Source organism: Saccopteryx bilineata, chromosome 4, assembly GCF_036850765.1.
Source record: "Saccopteryx bilineata isolate mSacBil1 chromosome 4, mSacBil1_pri_phased_curated, whole genome shotgun sequence".
NCBI lineage: Eukaryota > Metazoa > Chordata > Mammalia > Chiroptera > Emballonuridae > Saccopteryx > Saccopteryx bilineata.
Window position 1 is genome coordinate 222,345,686 of NC_089493.1, and position 13,450 is coordinate 222,359,135.

The following is a 13,450-nucleotide window of genomic DNA, read 5'->3' on the forward strand; positions in this document are numbered from 1 at the left end:
AATCAACCTCTTAATAACTCCACATTAGCCAATCATATGACTATCCCATAATTGATTTATCCAATTCCATACCATGGGATATTTATTTTCATTTTTTTCTTTCACAAACAAGGCTTCCATGAACATCCTTACATATGAAACTTTGTCAACAGTTCTGATTAATTTGTTATGATTGATTCCTGGAAATAAAATTGCTGGATAAAGGAGCATGAATATTTTTAATGTTTTTGATACAGTTTAATATACTGCCCTCTAGAAAGCTTGTATCAAATTTCATTTCTACTATGCATTTCTACCCTATGCTTTAATCTTCTGTTAGGATAACGGTGGAAATCAGTTACTATACAGAGCAGAAAGTCTTACTACATTTATGCTTGTGTAAGGTAGAGAAAAAAGAAAGAAAGTAATTATAAGAAGTAGCTATTTGAAAGCTAGAAACCAGCCTGACCTGTGGTGGCGCAGCGGGTAAAGCGTCAACCTGGAAACACTGAGGTTGCCGGTTCAAAGCCCTGGGCTTGCCTGGTCAGGCACATATGGGAGTTAATGCTTCCAGTTCCTGCCCCTCTTCTCTCTCTCTGTCTCTTTCTCCTCTCTAAAAATGAATAAATAAATAAAAAAAAAAAGAAGCATGAAAGCTAGAAACCCATTTTTCCACTGTCTTTCCAGGCCTCTTGCTGTACTAAAGGGGGTTAAGCCTAAAGACAGAAGTCTTACAGAGCAATACCTAAAAGGAGCATAACTCCAATGGTTATAGATTAAGATAAAAGCAGGTAGACTGACCAGGCGGTGGCGCAGTGGATAGAGTGTCGGACTGGAATGCGGAAGACCCCGGTTCAAGACCCCGAGGTCGCCAGCTTGAGCACGAGCTCATCTGGGTTGAGCAAAAAAAGCTCACCAGCTCGGACCTAAGGTCCCTGAGCAAGGGGTCACTCGGTCTGCTGAAGGCCCACAGTCAAGGCACATATGAGAAAGCAATCAATGAACAATTAAGGTGTCGCAATGAGAAACTGATGATTGATGCTTCTCATCTCTCTCCGTTCCTGTCTGTCTGTCCCTATCTATCCCTCTCTCTGACTCTCTCTCTGTCCCTGTAAAAAAAAAAAAAAAAAAGATAAAAGCAGGTAATGCAAATAGAGTAAAGCACATGTGAAAATAACATATAGAACAAATATATTTAGAAGTCTGGGAACTCATCAAAACGGCCAGGTTGTTTATTTAACTCATACTATAAAAGATCCAGTTGTTACTTTTCCAATAATGAGTATGAAAGAGTTGACTTTTTAGTTCTCAATGATATAAGTGTACATTTACATGCAAGGGGACAGAGTATTGAGAGTATTCCACTTCTAGAAATCATTCATAAGGAATTAATCAGAGATGTTGAAAAAATTTTACCTATAAGTGAAGTAACAACAATACAATGGGGTCTTTGAAGGTAGGGTCTATGTCTCATTGATGTTGGAGTCCCCATTACCTATCTGAGGATAGGCACATAATAAGTAAATCATATATGTTTGCTATGTCTATAGAGACTTTCTGTATGAGCTTCTGACAACGCTCTACTTATGGATAGGACTCTTGTTTCTTGAGAGAGACAGTCAATTTAGATAGTGAAATCACTGGTAGTATATTGCCAAGATGAATTAAGAATGTATAGGGATTAACAATATCTCCTTCAGCTAAATATATAATATAGTTACTCATAGACACCAAGGAAAGATACTTTCTAAAATACATTTAGCAAAGAATCAAACTGACTTTTCACATAATGCCACAAAGTGTCATCAGATTACTCTGGAAGTATATTTCATGCTTTAAATGAGTTTAATATTTTAATACTGTTAATTAAATAGTAAAAGTGAATTACTATATTCATAATTTTAAAAGTTATTCCTCTCTTAACTTTCACTAAGGCACTAAGTTAGTTACATGAATTAATCAGTTTTTCTGTCCTTTTTGATAATTAGTTGGAGAACTGCCAAATCCCCACTCATGAGTGAAGAAGGATGAATTTTTAAATGAACAGGCAATTAGCTAAAATAGAAGTAAATTTGAAAAATTAATATTTTCCACTTATGTCAGTAAAGCTATAAGTAGAATAATTTTATGAGGCTTATATCTTAGATTAATGAACTAAAAAAATGATAAACAATACTCTTTACTTACCTATGTATTATAAAATGTTGTAAGTTCTTTTTGTGAGATGGATGGATAAAAATTCTATTCAACTTTAAAAGGAATTATAGAATAATAGATAATATCGCATTTAGAGGTTCTCACCTGAGTAAAGAAGGATAGAAATGTGACAGGCAAGAAAGCCAATATAATGGTTGCTTGAACAATGGTTTTAAGGAACCTGAAGCAGAATCGTCAATGCCGTGCTGAAAAGTCCTAGGAAATGAAAATAATTGTTTCAGAATATACAGGAAACATTGACTATGAACACCATCAACACTTTTCATTTTTACTTAGTATCCAAAGGTAATGTTATTTTACGTATTGTACTAAGATAAATCCCACATAACTGGGATTTTTGTTATTAGATGACTCAGAGGCTTCTATATAACAATCTTTATATGTGGGAAGGTTACGATAAGACTATTATCATTTAAATTTTTAAAAATCTCATATTATAAAATTTTTCAAAAATAAATGTATAGCACTTAACTCTCCCCCCTTGACCTGGTTCTAATAAGTGTCAATCTTTTGACATATTTGCTTCATTAAAGTAAAAACGTTTAGCATAAAAGTACCACTTTTTTGTCTTTAAAGTGATTTATAAAAAGAAAACAATTAATGATAATTTATAATTAATTATGTATTCTCTTATAGGTTTATAGAGAGCTTGTAAAGAAGAATTTAACTGTAAAATACATGACTATGATTTTAAAATTAAAACAATTTGGTGAGAATATCTGGTCTGCAACTATCTTTGGAGAAGTAACTATAACATTTTTTCTAGACTGGCCCAAATTCAACAATAAATCTTGATGTAATAAAGAAAGCATTGGTTACATAAAATCTTTGGTAGATATCTTGGTTAATAAAAATTTTATTATAACAGGAGACTATTTTCCTACATGGAGTTACGAGTGACAATGGGGCCATTTTAGAAATGGAATTGTTTGAAATGGTACTATTTTTCTCTATATAAAGTACAGGAGCAATAGCATTTTTAGATAATATGTAGAACAGAATTCTATTTTGAAAACTGTCCCTGTCTTTTCATTTCACATCCTGCTTTTTATATCTTTGCATTTTCTAATTTTGACCTCTCTCCTAATTGTCTTGCCAAATAAAACACCTTTTAATTAAGTATACTTAGACATTCTCTTGACTTTTAATATATCACCTCCTGTTTGAAAGTCATTTTTTTCTCACTAATATTCAAAACAGAACAAAATCTTCAAATAGATTTCAAAATCAGGCTGTCATATAGCCATTCCATGTCTCCCACGGTATGAACTAGAGAGGTAAGCAGAAAAGGTGATCAGGATACCAGGATATACGTTTGTAGGGAGCCTGGACTTTGTACCAGCAGTGAGGATTCACTGAAGAGTTTACAGAGTGGGAGTGATACCACCAACTTCACATTTTAGAAAAACCACTTGAGCACTGATGAGGAGAATAGGCTGGAGAGGATCAAGCCTGAAGGAAGGGAGATAATAAAGATGATGGGCTAGGTAGAAAAGAACAAGGTCCTAGGGTAAGAAACAGAAGAGACAACAGGAGAAAAATATAAAACTAAATTAAAATAACATTCATCTACTAATGACATGTGCTTGGGAAAGGCAGAGGGAAAGGAGTAAGGGTAAAGAAGATGCAGAAGATGATTTGCAGGCATTTTACATAAGTTTTAGATATGTTGAGGGAGCTGCTGACAGTTAAAGTACATCCAAAAAAAGGCATAAAATAGGAATTTGGACTTATTAATCTAGAATATATAAGAGATATATATATGGGTTAAAGATATTGATGTGGAAGTCATTAGCATAATGGTGAAGCCATAGGAATGGGTGAATTCACCCATAGAAAGAATATAAAATGAAAAGGCAGTCAAGGAAAAAACCCTTAAAACACCAATTTTAAACGGGGGAGGTAAGAAAAATAGCACAAATGAAAGCAAGAAGAAATAATTGAAGAATCAAAGGGCCAGGAGACAGAGATGTTAGGGCAGCCAAAGAAAAAGAAATGGTAATAGTGTCAACAGCTGCTGAGAGAATCAAGACAGAGAAACAAATATTGGAGTTAGTGTTTGGGTATGAGTACACGACTGGCCCACACTGTCTGTTTAGCAAGGTGAGAGAAAAGTGCAGTGATGCAATTATACTGAAAGTCTAAAAGATGAGTGTATTGAGTGAATGGTCATGTAAAAGTGGAGACAATGAGCACACACTACATTTCAGGAGGGAAAAACAGGAGTAAAGAAGGAATAAATTTTAATACAAGAGAAGAGGGGGGAAGAACCAGAAGATAGAAAGAATATTCTAACATGGCGGGGTAGGACCTAACTGTGGTCAAAAGCTCAGATGAAAAACCTTTGTTGGGGAAAGAGATATACTGACCATCTTACCAAAGGATATAGTAATGAGTAGGCACCATTACTAAGAATGGAGATGAGAAGTTAAAGTGCATTCACAATGGTGTTTTCTCAGAGAAGTACGTGCAGGAGCAAGGCCATCGCCTAATAAATAGTGGGATGGAGGTGGTGGAGGGTTTGGCCAAACAGAGAATGGAAGAGGAAGCTACTCAGAGAACGGACAAAGTGGGATTGTCAAAAGATATAAAAGGACAGTTGAGTGATTTTCACTAGCAGTGTTCCAGTGTCAGGCTAAAGAGGCCAAGAAAGAGAGGGAGCAGAGGAAAAACATACAAGAGCCAGGCGGCTAGGAGGAGGTGGGTTTGAGCATAATATGAGAGGAGATTCTCAAGGGGTCTAGAAGAAAAGCAGTGACAGAGCTGGGGAAAACAAGGTGATGAGATGGGGGACTTGGTGAGAGAGCAGGAAGAACTGGAGACTAGGATAGCCTCTTCTTACTTTTCTGCCCACTTCTTTGAGCCCGTTGCATAAATTCCTAAGTGCCCAGTTATCTGGGAACTATCTTATTTCTCTAAGAATAAATACTTTTCCTGGAATGCTCTCTCTGTCATGTTAGGTAGTCACTAAAGAGTATCTAGAGGTAGTACATGGCACATGCAAGAGCTCTGCAGCCAGAGAGCCTAGGTTTGGATCTTGACCGTGCCTTTCACTAGATGTGTAATTAGATGTGTTTTTCAATCTATTTACCTTCAGTATTCTCACTAGTAAAATGAGAATAATAATAATGATCACCTCACAGGCTCTGTATGATGATTATGATAACACGTATAAATTATTTAGCCAAGTACCTTGTATATAATAAGGGTTCAACATATGTATGGCATTATCAGTATGACAATAGTTGCAAATACTCCTGAAGAAGGTCTATGACCATCTCAAAACTGACATGAAATTGTTAAAAGTCTAAGTGGTTGCTTAGTCACAGTTTTAGCCTTAAGAGTAGAAAAAGTAATACAGGATCTAAATAATAATGGAATGGTACTTGTGCCCAAATCTCTTAGACTACAAACCACTGGAAATGCAATACTTTCCAGAACATTTCTGCCAGCACCAAACCTCTTATACGCCACCGATGGTTTTCCAGGCGTCCTGGTAATAGTGAGGTTATTTGGGTATAAGAAATGTTATGGCAGATGTTTATAGTCTCAGAGGGGGTGGGATCTGTATGAGCATTTAATTCCACAGCAAGATCTCAAATTAGTTTCATTATTCTGGAGAGTATAACAGGGTGAAAATTGGCACACAAGCCTCAATGGGGGAATAAAATGATGAGCTAGCTATTAGATAACCTCTAATGATGTTTTGGTATACAGTTAAAAGAGAGGACACTCTAAATAATTCATAGTGGAGAGTAAAATATAATTGTAGGAGCCAAGAATTATATTTTCCACCAGACATAAAAGAATTTTGATATAGCAAACTTAAATACTCCTTTAAAAATAAGTAATTGTCTATAGTTTGGAGCAGAATACATTTATTCACATTCCCAAATTAGCATATTGTAAAGGTGGCTTTGTTAAGGAATAAAAATGAATTTGGAGAAATTACCTTGCTTTTGCCTTTCTTCTAACATCAACTAACCCAAAGCCCACCCCTCTCATTAATATCATGCTGCCTCTCTGGGCTCATCACACCACACCACTCGAGGACTCTACCCAAGATTCAGTTTCTTGGTTCTCTGATCTACAATTATGCTATATCTTCCTTCCTTTTTGCATTAACAAATCTGATTAATTCCTTGGGTTTATGTAGCCAGCTGCTAGAATGAAATAAATCCAATGTGCACAAAAAGTGAGAACAAGTGATAAGCTGAAGAACTGGCTGGTTTTTATGCTTCTCTTGTGCTACCCTGCTTTCGCTGCCCTCCCAGAAGAACTGGGTCTCCATACATGATGCTAATGCAATAAACCTCCAAGATGGAAACAAGGGAGTCCAAGGGACAGGCTGGATATCTTGATCATCTGTGCCTACCTTAGTGCCTGAGCCATTAAAGGTGCTCACTAAATAAAAATACCAAGAAGTAGAATCAGTTTGAAACTGAACTATTGAGAGGGCCCTGGAATATTTGAGATAACTGAGGATATGTGAACTTCTCTGAATGCTTTAAAATCACAGACAACTAAGGATGAATATGTAGAGAAAACCAAATTCAACCTACTTTACCATTTTTTTGTTCATTTTTAAATTTTATTTGTTTTGATATGTTTCTATTTTTTGTAAATTTTGTGTCCTTTTTATTGAATTTATTGGGGTTACACAAGTTAACACAATTACACAGGCTTCAGGGGCTCAGTCCTACAACACGCCATCTGTACACTGTATCATGCATTTAGCACCCCAGTCAAGTCTCCATCCCCATTTATCACCCTTAAATCACCGCTTCACTTGCATAAACCAGTGCTATAAATAGTTGCCTAAATTTCATTAAGTGAGAGAAATCAAGGAACACTTGGAGTAAAATATGGTTCCCCACATTTCTCTTGCCCACCTGGCTTGTGTTTCTCATAATAAAAATAACTCATTGAGGTTAGAAAATGATGATTTAAAGTTAGAAAAGGACTGGCACAATGCTTGGCCTATAACTATAACCATAGTAAATACTGGTTAAAATAAAAATATGAATAAAAGGTATTGGCAGACCTGATTATAGAAAGGAAGATACATTTTGGGAGTCCTGTGAAAAGAGCAGTGTTGGGTGGTACACAGCGAAAGCCAAGGGGCAGGCTGAGAACTGAACATGTGGTGGAGAGACAGACTATGACTTGACCCACGAGAGTAGAGCAGAAACCAGGTAGTCAAAGGTTCAGAGCCCAGGTCCTCTAAAAGCTAATTACTAGACTTTCACCAATGTCTTCACCCTAGTAGGCCCACACATACAGTTATTTATTTTTAGTTTTTGGTTTCTTTAAATAGAAATTTCCTCTTAAAATAATGTTTAGAGGGAAGGGGTACAAAGGGAATCGTTTAATCTAAACAAAATGGCTAAGACAAAAAACTTCACTTTCTGGATCATTTTGCATCCTGCTAGACACATTTAAAAAATATTTTAAATGTTTTCTATTTCTATTTCACTCAGTCTTTATTCATTTTTAGCAGATTATTTATTATATATTAGAGAGATACAATTCATGTTCCACAAAATCTACACATTTTAAGTGTACAACTAAATGAATTTTGAAATATTAAGAGTTGTGAAACCGTCACCTGTCTAATTAAAAACATTTCCTTAGCCTCAGAAAAACCCTGTGTCCATCAGCAGGTGTAACCATTCTTCCTTTCTCGCAGCCCCTGGGAAACCACTCACCCACTTCCTACGTCTATGGACTTGACTGTTCTGGACATTTCTAGTAAATGGAATCATACAATTTGTATGCACTTATATCTTGTTTTTTTCCACTAAGTTTGTTTTTTGAGGTTCACTCTTGTAGCATCTATCAAGACTCCATTTCTTAAAAAAAAAAAAAGACGGTGACGTCACGGAAATGGCGCCGTGAGAAGCGCGTCCGACAGCTCTCCCCTAAATCACAACAAATTTATCAACTAGAAACAGAAAAATTTATCCTCGGAGCATTCCGGAGTTCCACACAAACTGAAAGCAAAAGGACTGTTATCACTTGAATCTGAGAGACGAGGGTGTGGAGGAAGCTACCGCAGCGACGCTCATTCAAGCTGCGAGGGAGTGCGCCTGCGGTGAGTCAGCCCATATACTTGAAAACCGCTAGCCGCCACCGCGAGCGGCCGCCACGAGCCGCGAGCAGCCGCGCGCACGCGCCCGGTCTGGTTGAGCACCGCTGATGTTCCCAGCAGCCCGCACACTGCGAGTGGGGGTCGCCGGCCACCGGTGCCCGGAGCGCCCCATTCGCGTGTGTGCCTTGGGCATTCCACGCGCCCAGGGCGCCCTGCTGGCCCGCACACCCAGGGGGCTCCATTATCCTGCGCCTGGTGCGGTCCAGCCGCCAGCGGTGGGGAGAGCGGGAGAGGCTTGGGAGATTCTCTCCGTGGCCGGGGCACCTCACCCAGCCATTCAAGCTAACAATCAAGCCTTGGGGGAGGGGCGCGCGCAGGCAGCCTAAAATACCTTCGGAAGCACAGCTGCGACCCAATCACTGAAATTAGCTTAACCCATGAAATCTGCGCACCCTCGGTTCTAATTGATAAGATCTCTCTCAGTTCAGCGATCCAAGACAAGAGGCGTGATATTTTTTAGTGCCTCTCGCTAAAGGGGCGGGGGCAACTTCTGATTGATAGAGCTAACAAGAAGGACTTGGCAGATAATAAGGTCTATACTACACTAGTCGTAAGCAGAGACTAGTGCCTCTTCTACCCTGCAAAAACAGGCTACAAAGTGTGGAAAGCCTGGGTTGAGAGGTCCAACTAAATGATAGGCGCTGAACAGTCACCTTGACAACAATTGACTCCCACCCCCGCCTGATTACACTGGAGGCCCTGACTGTCAGAGCCTTTCCCAAAGCCTTGCACTGAGTGGGGATAGAGTGGGGATTTCCCAGCTCTTTGAGCCTCTTACTCCCCAGGCAGAAGCAGTTGCAGCCTTATAGCTGGATCACCAGGCTGCTAATTCAGAAAGGGGGGACTAGGAGAGGGAATCCAGGAAAGCAAACTCTCTCATCGTTGGACCCTGCAAACGCCAACAAGCCTTTACTTCCAGCAAGACTAAAGCCAAATATATGACATTGCCATAGAATCCCATCAACTGCAAATCCCTACCTAAGAGTGACACAGGGGCAGAGCCTGGGGTACAGAGTCACCGACCAGGAAGAGGGAGAGAAAAGAAAAAGGAAGAAGTTAACCTCTCAAAATCAAGAAAAACCCACAGACTTTACAACTTGATCCACTAATTTTTTGTTGTTGTTGTTTGTTTCTTCTATCTTTTTGCCTTTATTTCCTCCACCTCGGTCCTTCTATTCTCTGCCCATCTTATGCTTCCCCTTTCTTGAACTACACTACCCATGAGTGTTGCATTTTATTTTTCTTCTTCATCCTCACCCTCCTTTAAGGTTATACTCCAAAACACTTAACTCTCACTCTCTCCTCTTTTGTTTTTTGTTTGTTTTTTTTTTGTCTTGCTTTATTTTGTTTTTTTCTCCTCCTATTTTATTTCTTCCTTCGTTTTTCTCTTTTTCTTATTTTTTCCTTTCTATTCGTTTTTTCTTTTCTCATTTTACTTTCCTCCCATATAATCCTCAATCACGAACAAATTAGTTAATTTGGGACTCAAGGCTTTTTTTTGGCTTTATTTCTCTTTTTTGCTTTTGTTTTTATTTTTTTTTTCTCTTGTTTGTTTATTTTTGTGGCATTTTGGGTCCTCCCAACCCAAGGTCTCCATTGTATTTAGTCTTCGCTCCACTTAATACAACAGATTTTTACTTATTATTTTTATTTTTTCTTCTTTATTATTCTTTTTTGGTCCTTTTTTCTGATTCCTTCTTATCCCTCTCATTATATCTCTTAGTTGACCATCACTTACAAGCAAATCATCTTATGCTTGTCTAAGATTTTCTTCCTTTTTTTTTTTTTTTTTTTTTTTGCATTTAGTAGGTCCCTACTCCCTTTTTTTTGCCCCTTGAACTCTTCACCCCAAATCAGGCCCTCCATTATAGACACGATATTTCCCTGAGGAGGGGAGAGGAGGGAAAGAGAAGAGAGAAAAAAAGGGGGAAATAATAAATTATTACTGTTTTTTTTTGTGGGGTATTTTACCCTTTTTTTTTTTTTTTTTTTACTTTTTACTCTCTATTAATTCTAATTAGTGTTATCAATAAGACCACCCTCAGATGCCGATAAGAAAGAGGAAATCGAATATTATGGATACAAAAGAAAGAGAGGTAACACAAATAGATGTGGAAAAATCTATGGAGAAAAGACTTAACATATTGGAAGCCTTGGAGCTAAATGACAGAGAATTTAAAATAGAAATCTTAAAAATACTCAGAGATATACAAGAAAACACAGAAAGGCAATATAGGGAGATCAGAAAACAACTCAATGAACACAAAGAATATATTACCAAGGAAATTGAAACTATAAAAACAAATCAAACAGAAATGAAAAACTCAATTCACGAGCTGAAAAACGAGGTAACAAGCTTAGCTAACAGAACAGCCCAGATTGAAGATAGGATTAGTGAAATAGAAGACAAACAACTTGAGGCACAACAGAGAGAAGAAGAAAGAGACTCAAAAATAATAAAAAACGAGAAAGCCCTACAGGAATTGTCTGACTCCATCAGAAAGAATAACATAAGAATAATAGGTATATCAGAGGGAGAAGAGAAAGAAAATGGAATGGAGAACATACTCAAACAAATAATAGATGAGAACTTCCCAAGCCTGTGGAAGGAACTAAAGCCTCAAATTCAAGAAGCAAACAGAACACCAAGTTTTCTTAACCCCAACAAACCCACTCCAAGGCACATCATAATAAAGATGACACAAACCAATGACAAAGAAAAAATTCTCAAGGCAGCCAGGGAAAAGAAGAGTACAACATATAAAGGAAGGCCTATTAGATTATCATCAGATTTCTCAGCAGAAACTCTACAAGCTAGAAGAGAGTGGACCCCAGTATTTAAAGCCCTGAAAGAGAGGAAGTTTCAGCCAAGAATACTATACCCATCAAAGCTATCCTTCAAGTATGAAGGAGATATAAAAACATTCACAAATACAGAAAAGATGAGAGAATTTATCAACAGAAAGCCCCCACTCCAGGAAATACTAAAGGGGGTTTTCCAACCAGATTCAAAGAACAAAAGAAAACAACACCACAAGTAACAGCTCCACCAAGAACACAATAAAACCAAACTTAAACTGTGACAACAAAGGAAAAAAAGGGGGGAGAAGATGGAGATTAACAGTAGCAAAGGATGATGAAGTGCAGAAATACTTATAAGATAGGGTACTACAATGAATATGGTAGGTACCCTTTTCATTACTTAATGGTAACCACCCTTAAAAAAACCACCACAAAAACACTTGACTTAAAAAAGGTAGCAACAGAGGAAAGAAGTATGGAACACAAACAAAAACAAATGATAGAAAAACAAAAGAGAAGAATCAAACTAGATACAAAACTAACAGAAAGCAATTTATAAAATGGCAGTAGGGAACCCACAAGTGTCAATAATTACACTAAATGTAAATGGATTAAACTTACCAATAAAAAGACACAGAGTAGCAGAATGGATTAAAAAAGAAAATCCAACTATATGCTGCCTACAAGAAACACATCTAAGCAACAAGGATAAAAACAAATTCAAAGTGAAAGGCTGGAAAACAATACTCCAAGCAAACAACACCCAAAAAAAAGCAGGCGTAGCAATACTCATATCTAATAATGCTGACTACAAGACAGAAAAAGTACTCAGAGACAAAAATGGTCATTTCATAATGATTAAGGGGAAGTTGAATCAAGAAGACATAACAATCCTTAATATATATGCACCAAACCAAAGAGCACCAAAATATATAAGACAGCTACTTATTGACCTTAAAACAAAAACTAACAAAAATACAATCATACTTGGAGACCTCAATACACCGCTGACGGCTCTAGATCGGTCATCCAAACAGAGAATCAATAAAGATATAGTGGCCTTAAACGAAATACTAGAACACCTGGATATGATAGACATCTACAGGACACTTCATCCCAAAGCGACAGAGTATACATTTTTCTCTAGTGTACATGGAACATTCTCAAGAATTGACCATATGTTGGGCCACAAAGACAATATCAGCAAATTTAGAAAAATTGAAATTGTACCAAGCATATTTTCTGATCATAAAGCCTTGAAACTAGAATTCAACTGCAAAAAAGAGGGGGAAAAACCCACAAAAATGTGGAAACTAAACAACATACTTCTAAAAAATGAATGGGTCAAAGAAGAAATAAGCGCAGAAATCAAAAGATATATACAGACAAATGAAAATGAAAATACGACATATCAGAATCTCTGGGATGCAGCAAAAGCAGTAATAAGAGGAAAGTTCATATCACTTCAGGCCTATATGAACAAACAAGAGAGAGCCGAAGTAAACCACTTAACTTCACACCTTAAGGAACTAGAAAAAGAAGAACAAAGACAACCCAAAACCAGCCGAAGAAAGGAGATAATAAAAATCAGAGCAGAAATAAATGAAATAGAGAACAGAAAAACTATAGAAAAAATCAATAAAACAAGGAGCTGGTTCTTTGAAAAGATCAACAAAATTGACAAACCCTTGGCAAGACTCACCAAGGAAAAAAGACACAGGACTCAAATAAATAAAATCCAAAATGAAAGAGGAGAGATCACCACAGACATCATAGAAATACAAAGAATTATTGTAGAATACTATGAAAAATTATATGCCACCGAATACAACAATCTAGAAGAAATGGATAAATTCCTAGAACAATACAACCTTCCTAGACTGAGTCATGAAGAAGCAGAAAGCCTAAACAGACCAATCAGCAGGGAGGAAATAGAAAAAACTATTAAAAATCTCCCCAAAAATAAAAGTCCAGGCCCAGACGGTTATACTAGTGAATTCTATCAAACATTCAAAGAAGACTTGGTTCCTATTCTACTCAAAGTCTTCCAAAAAATTGAAGAAGAAGCAATACTTCCAAACACATTTTATGAGGCCAACATAACCCTCATACCAAAACCTGGCAAGGATGGCACAAAGAAAGAAAACTACAGACCAATATCTCTAATGAATACAGATGCTAAAATACTAAACAAAATACTGGCAAACCGAATACAACAACATATTAAAAAAATAATACATCATGATCAAGTGGGATTCATCCCAGAATCTCAAGGATGGTTGAACATACGCAAAACGGTTA

General features: G+C 37.2%; 1 protein-coding gene across 1 annotated transcript in view; it reads right to left on the minus strand.

The window, feature by feature from the left end:
- The window catches only part of KIAA0825 (KIAA0825 ortholog), a 565,493-nt gene that overhangs the window by 388,370 nt on the left and 163,673 nt on the right, over positions 1-13,450 (minus strand). The window contains exon 13 of the mRNA XM_066273833.1: positions 2,281-2,391. Coding sequence (XP_066129930.1) covers positions 2,281-2,391 — 111 coding nt within the window. The remainder of the gene's footprint in view (positions 1-2,280; positions 2,392-13,450) is intronic.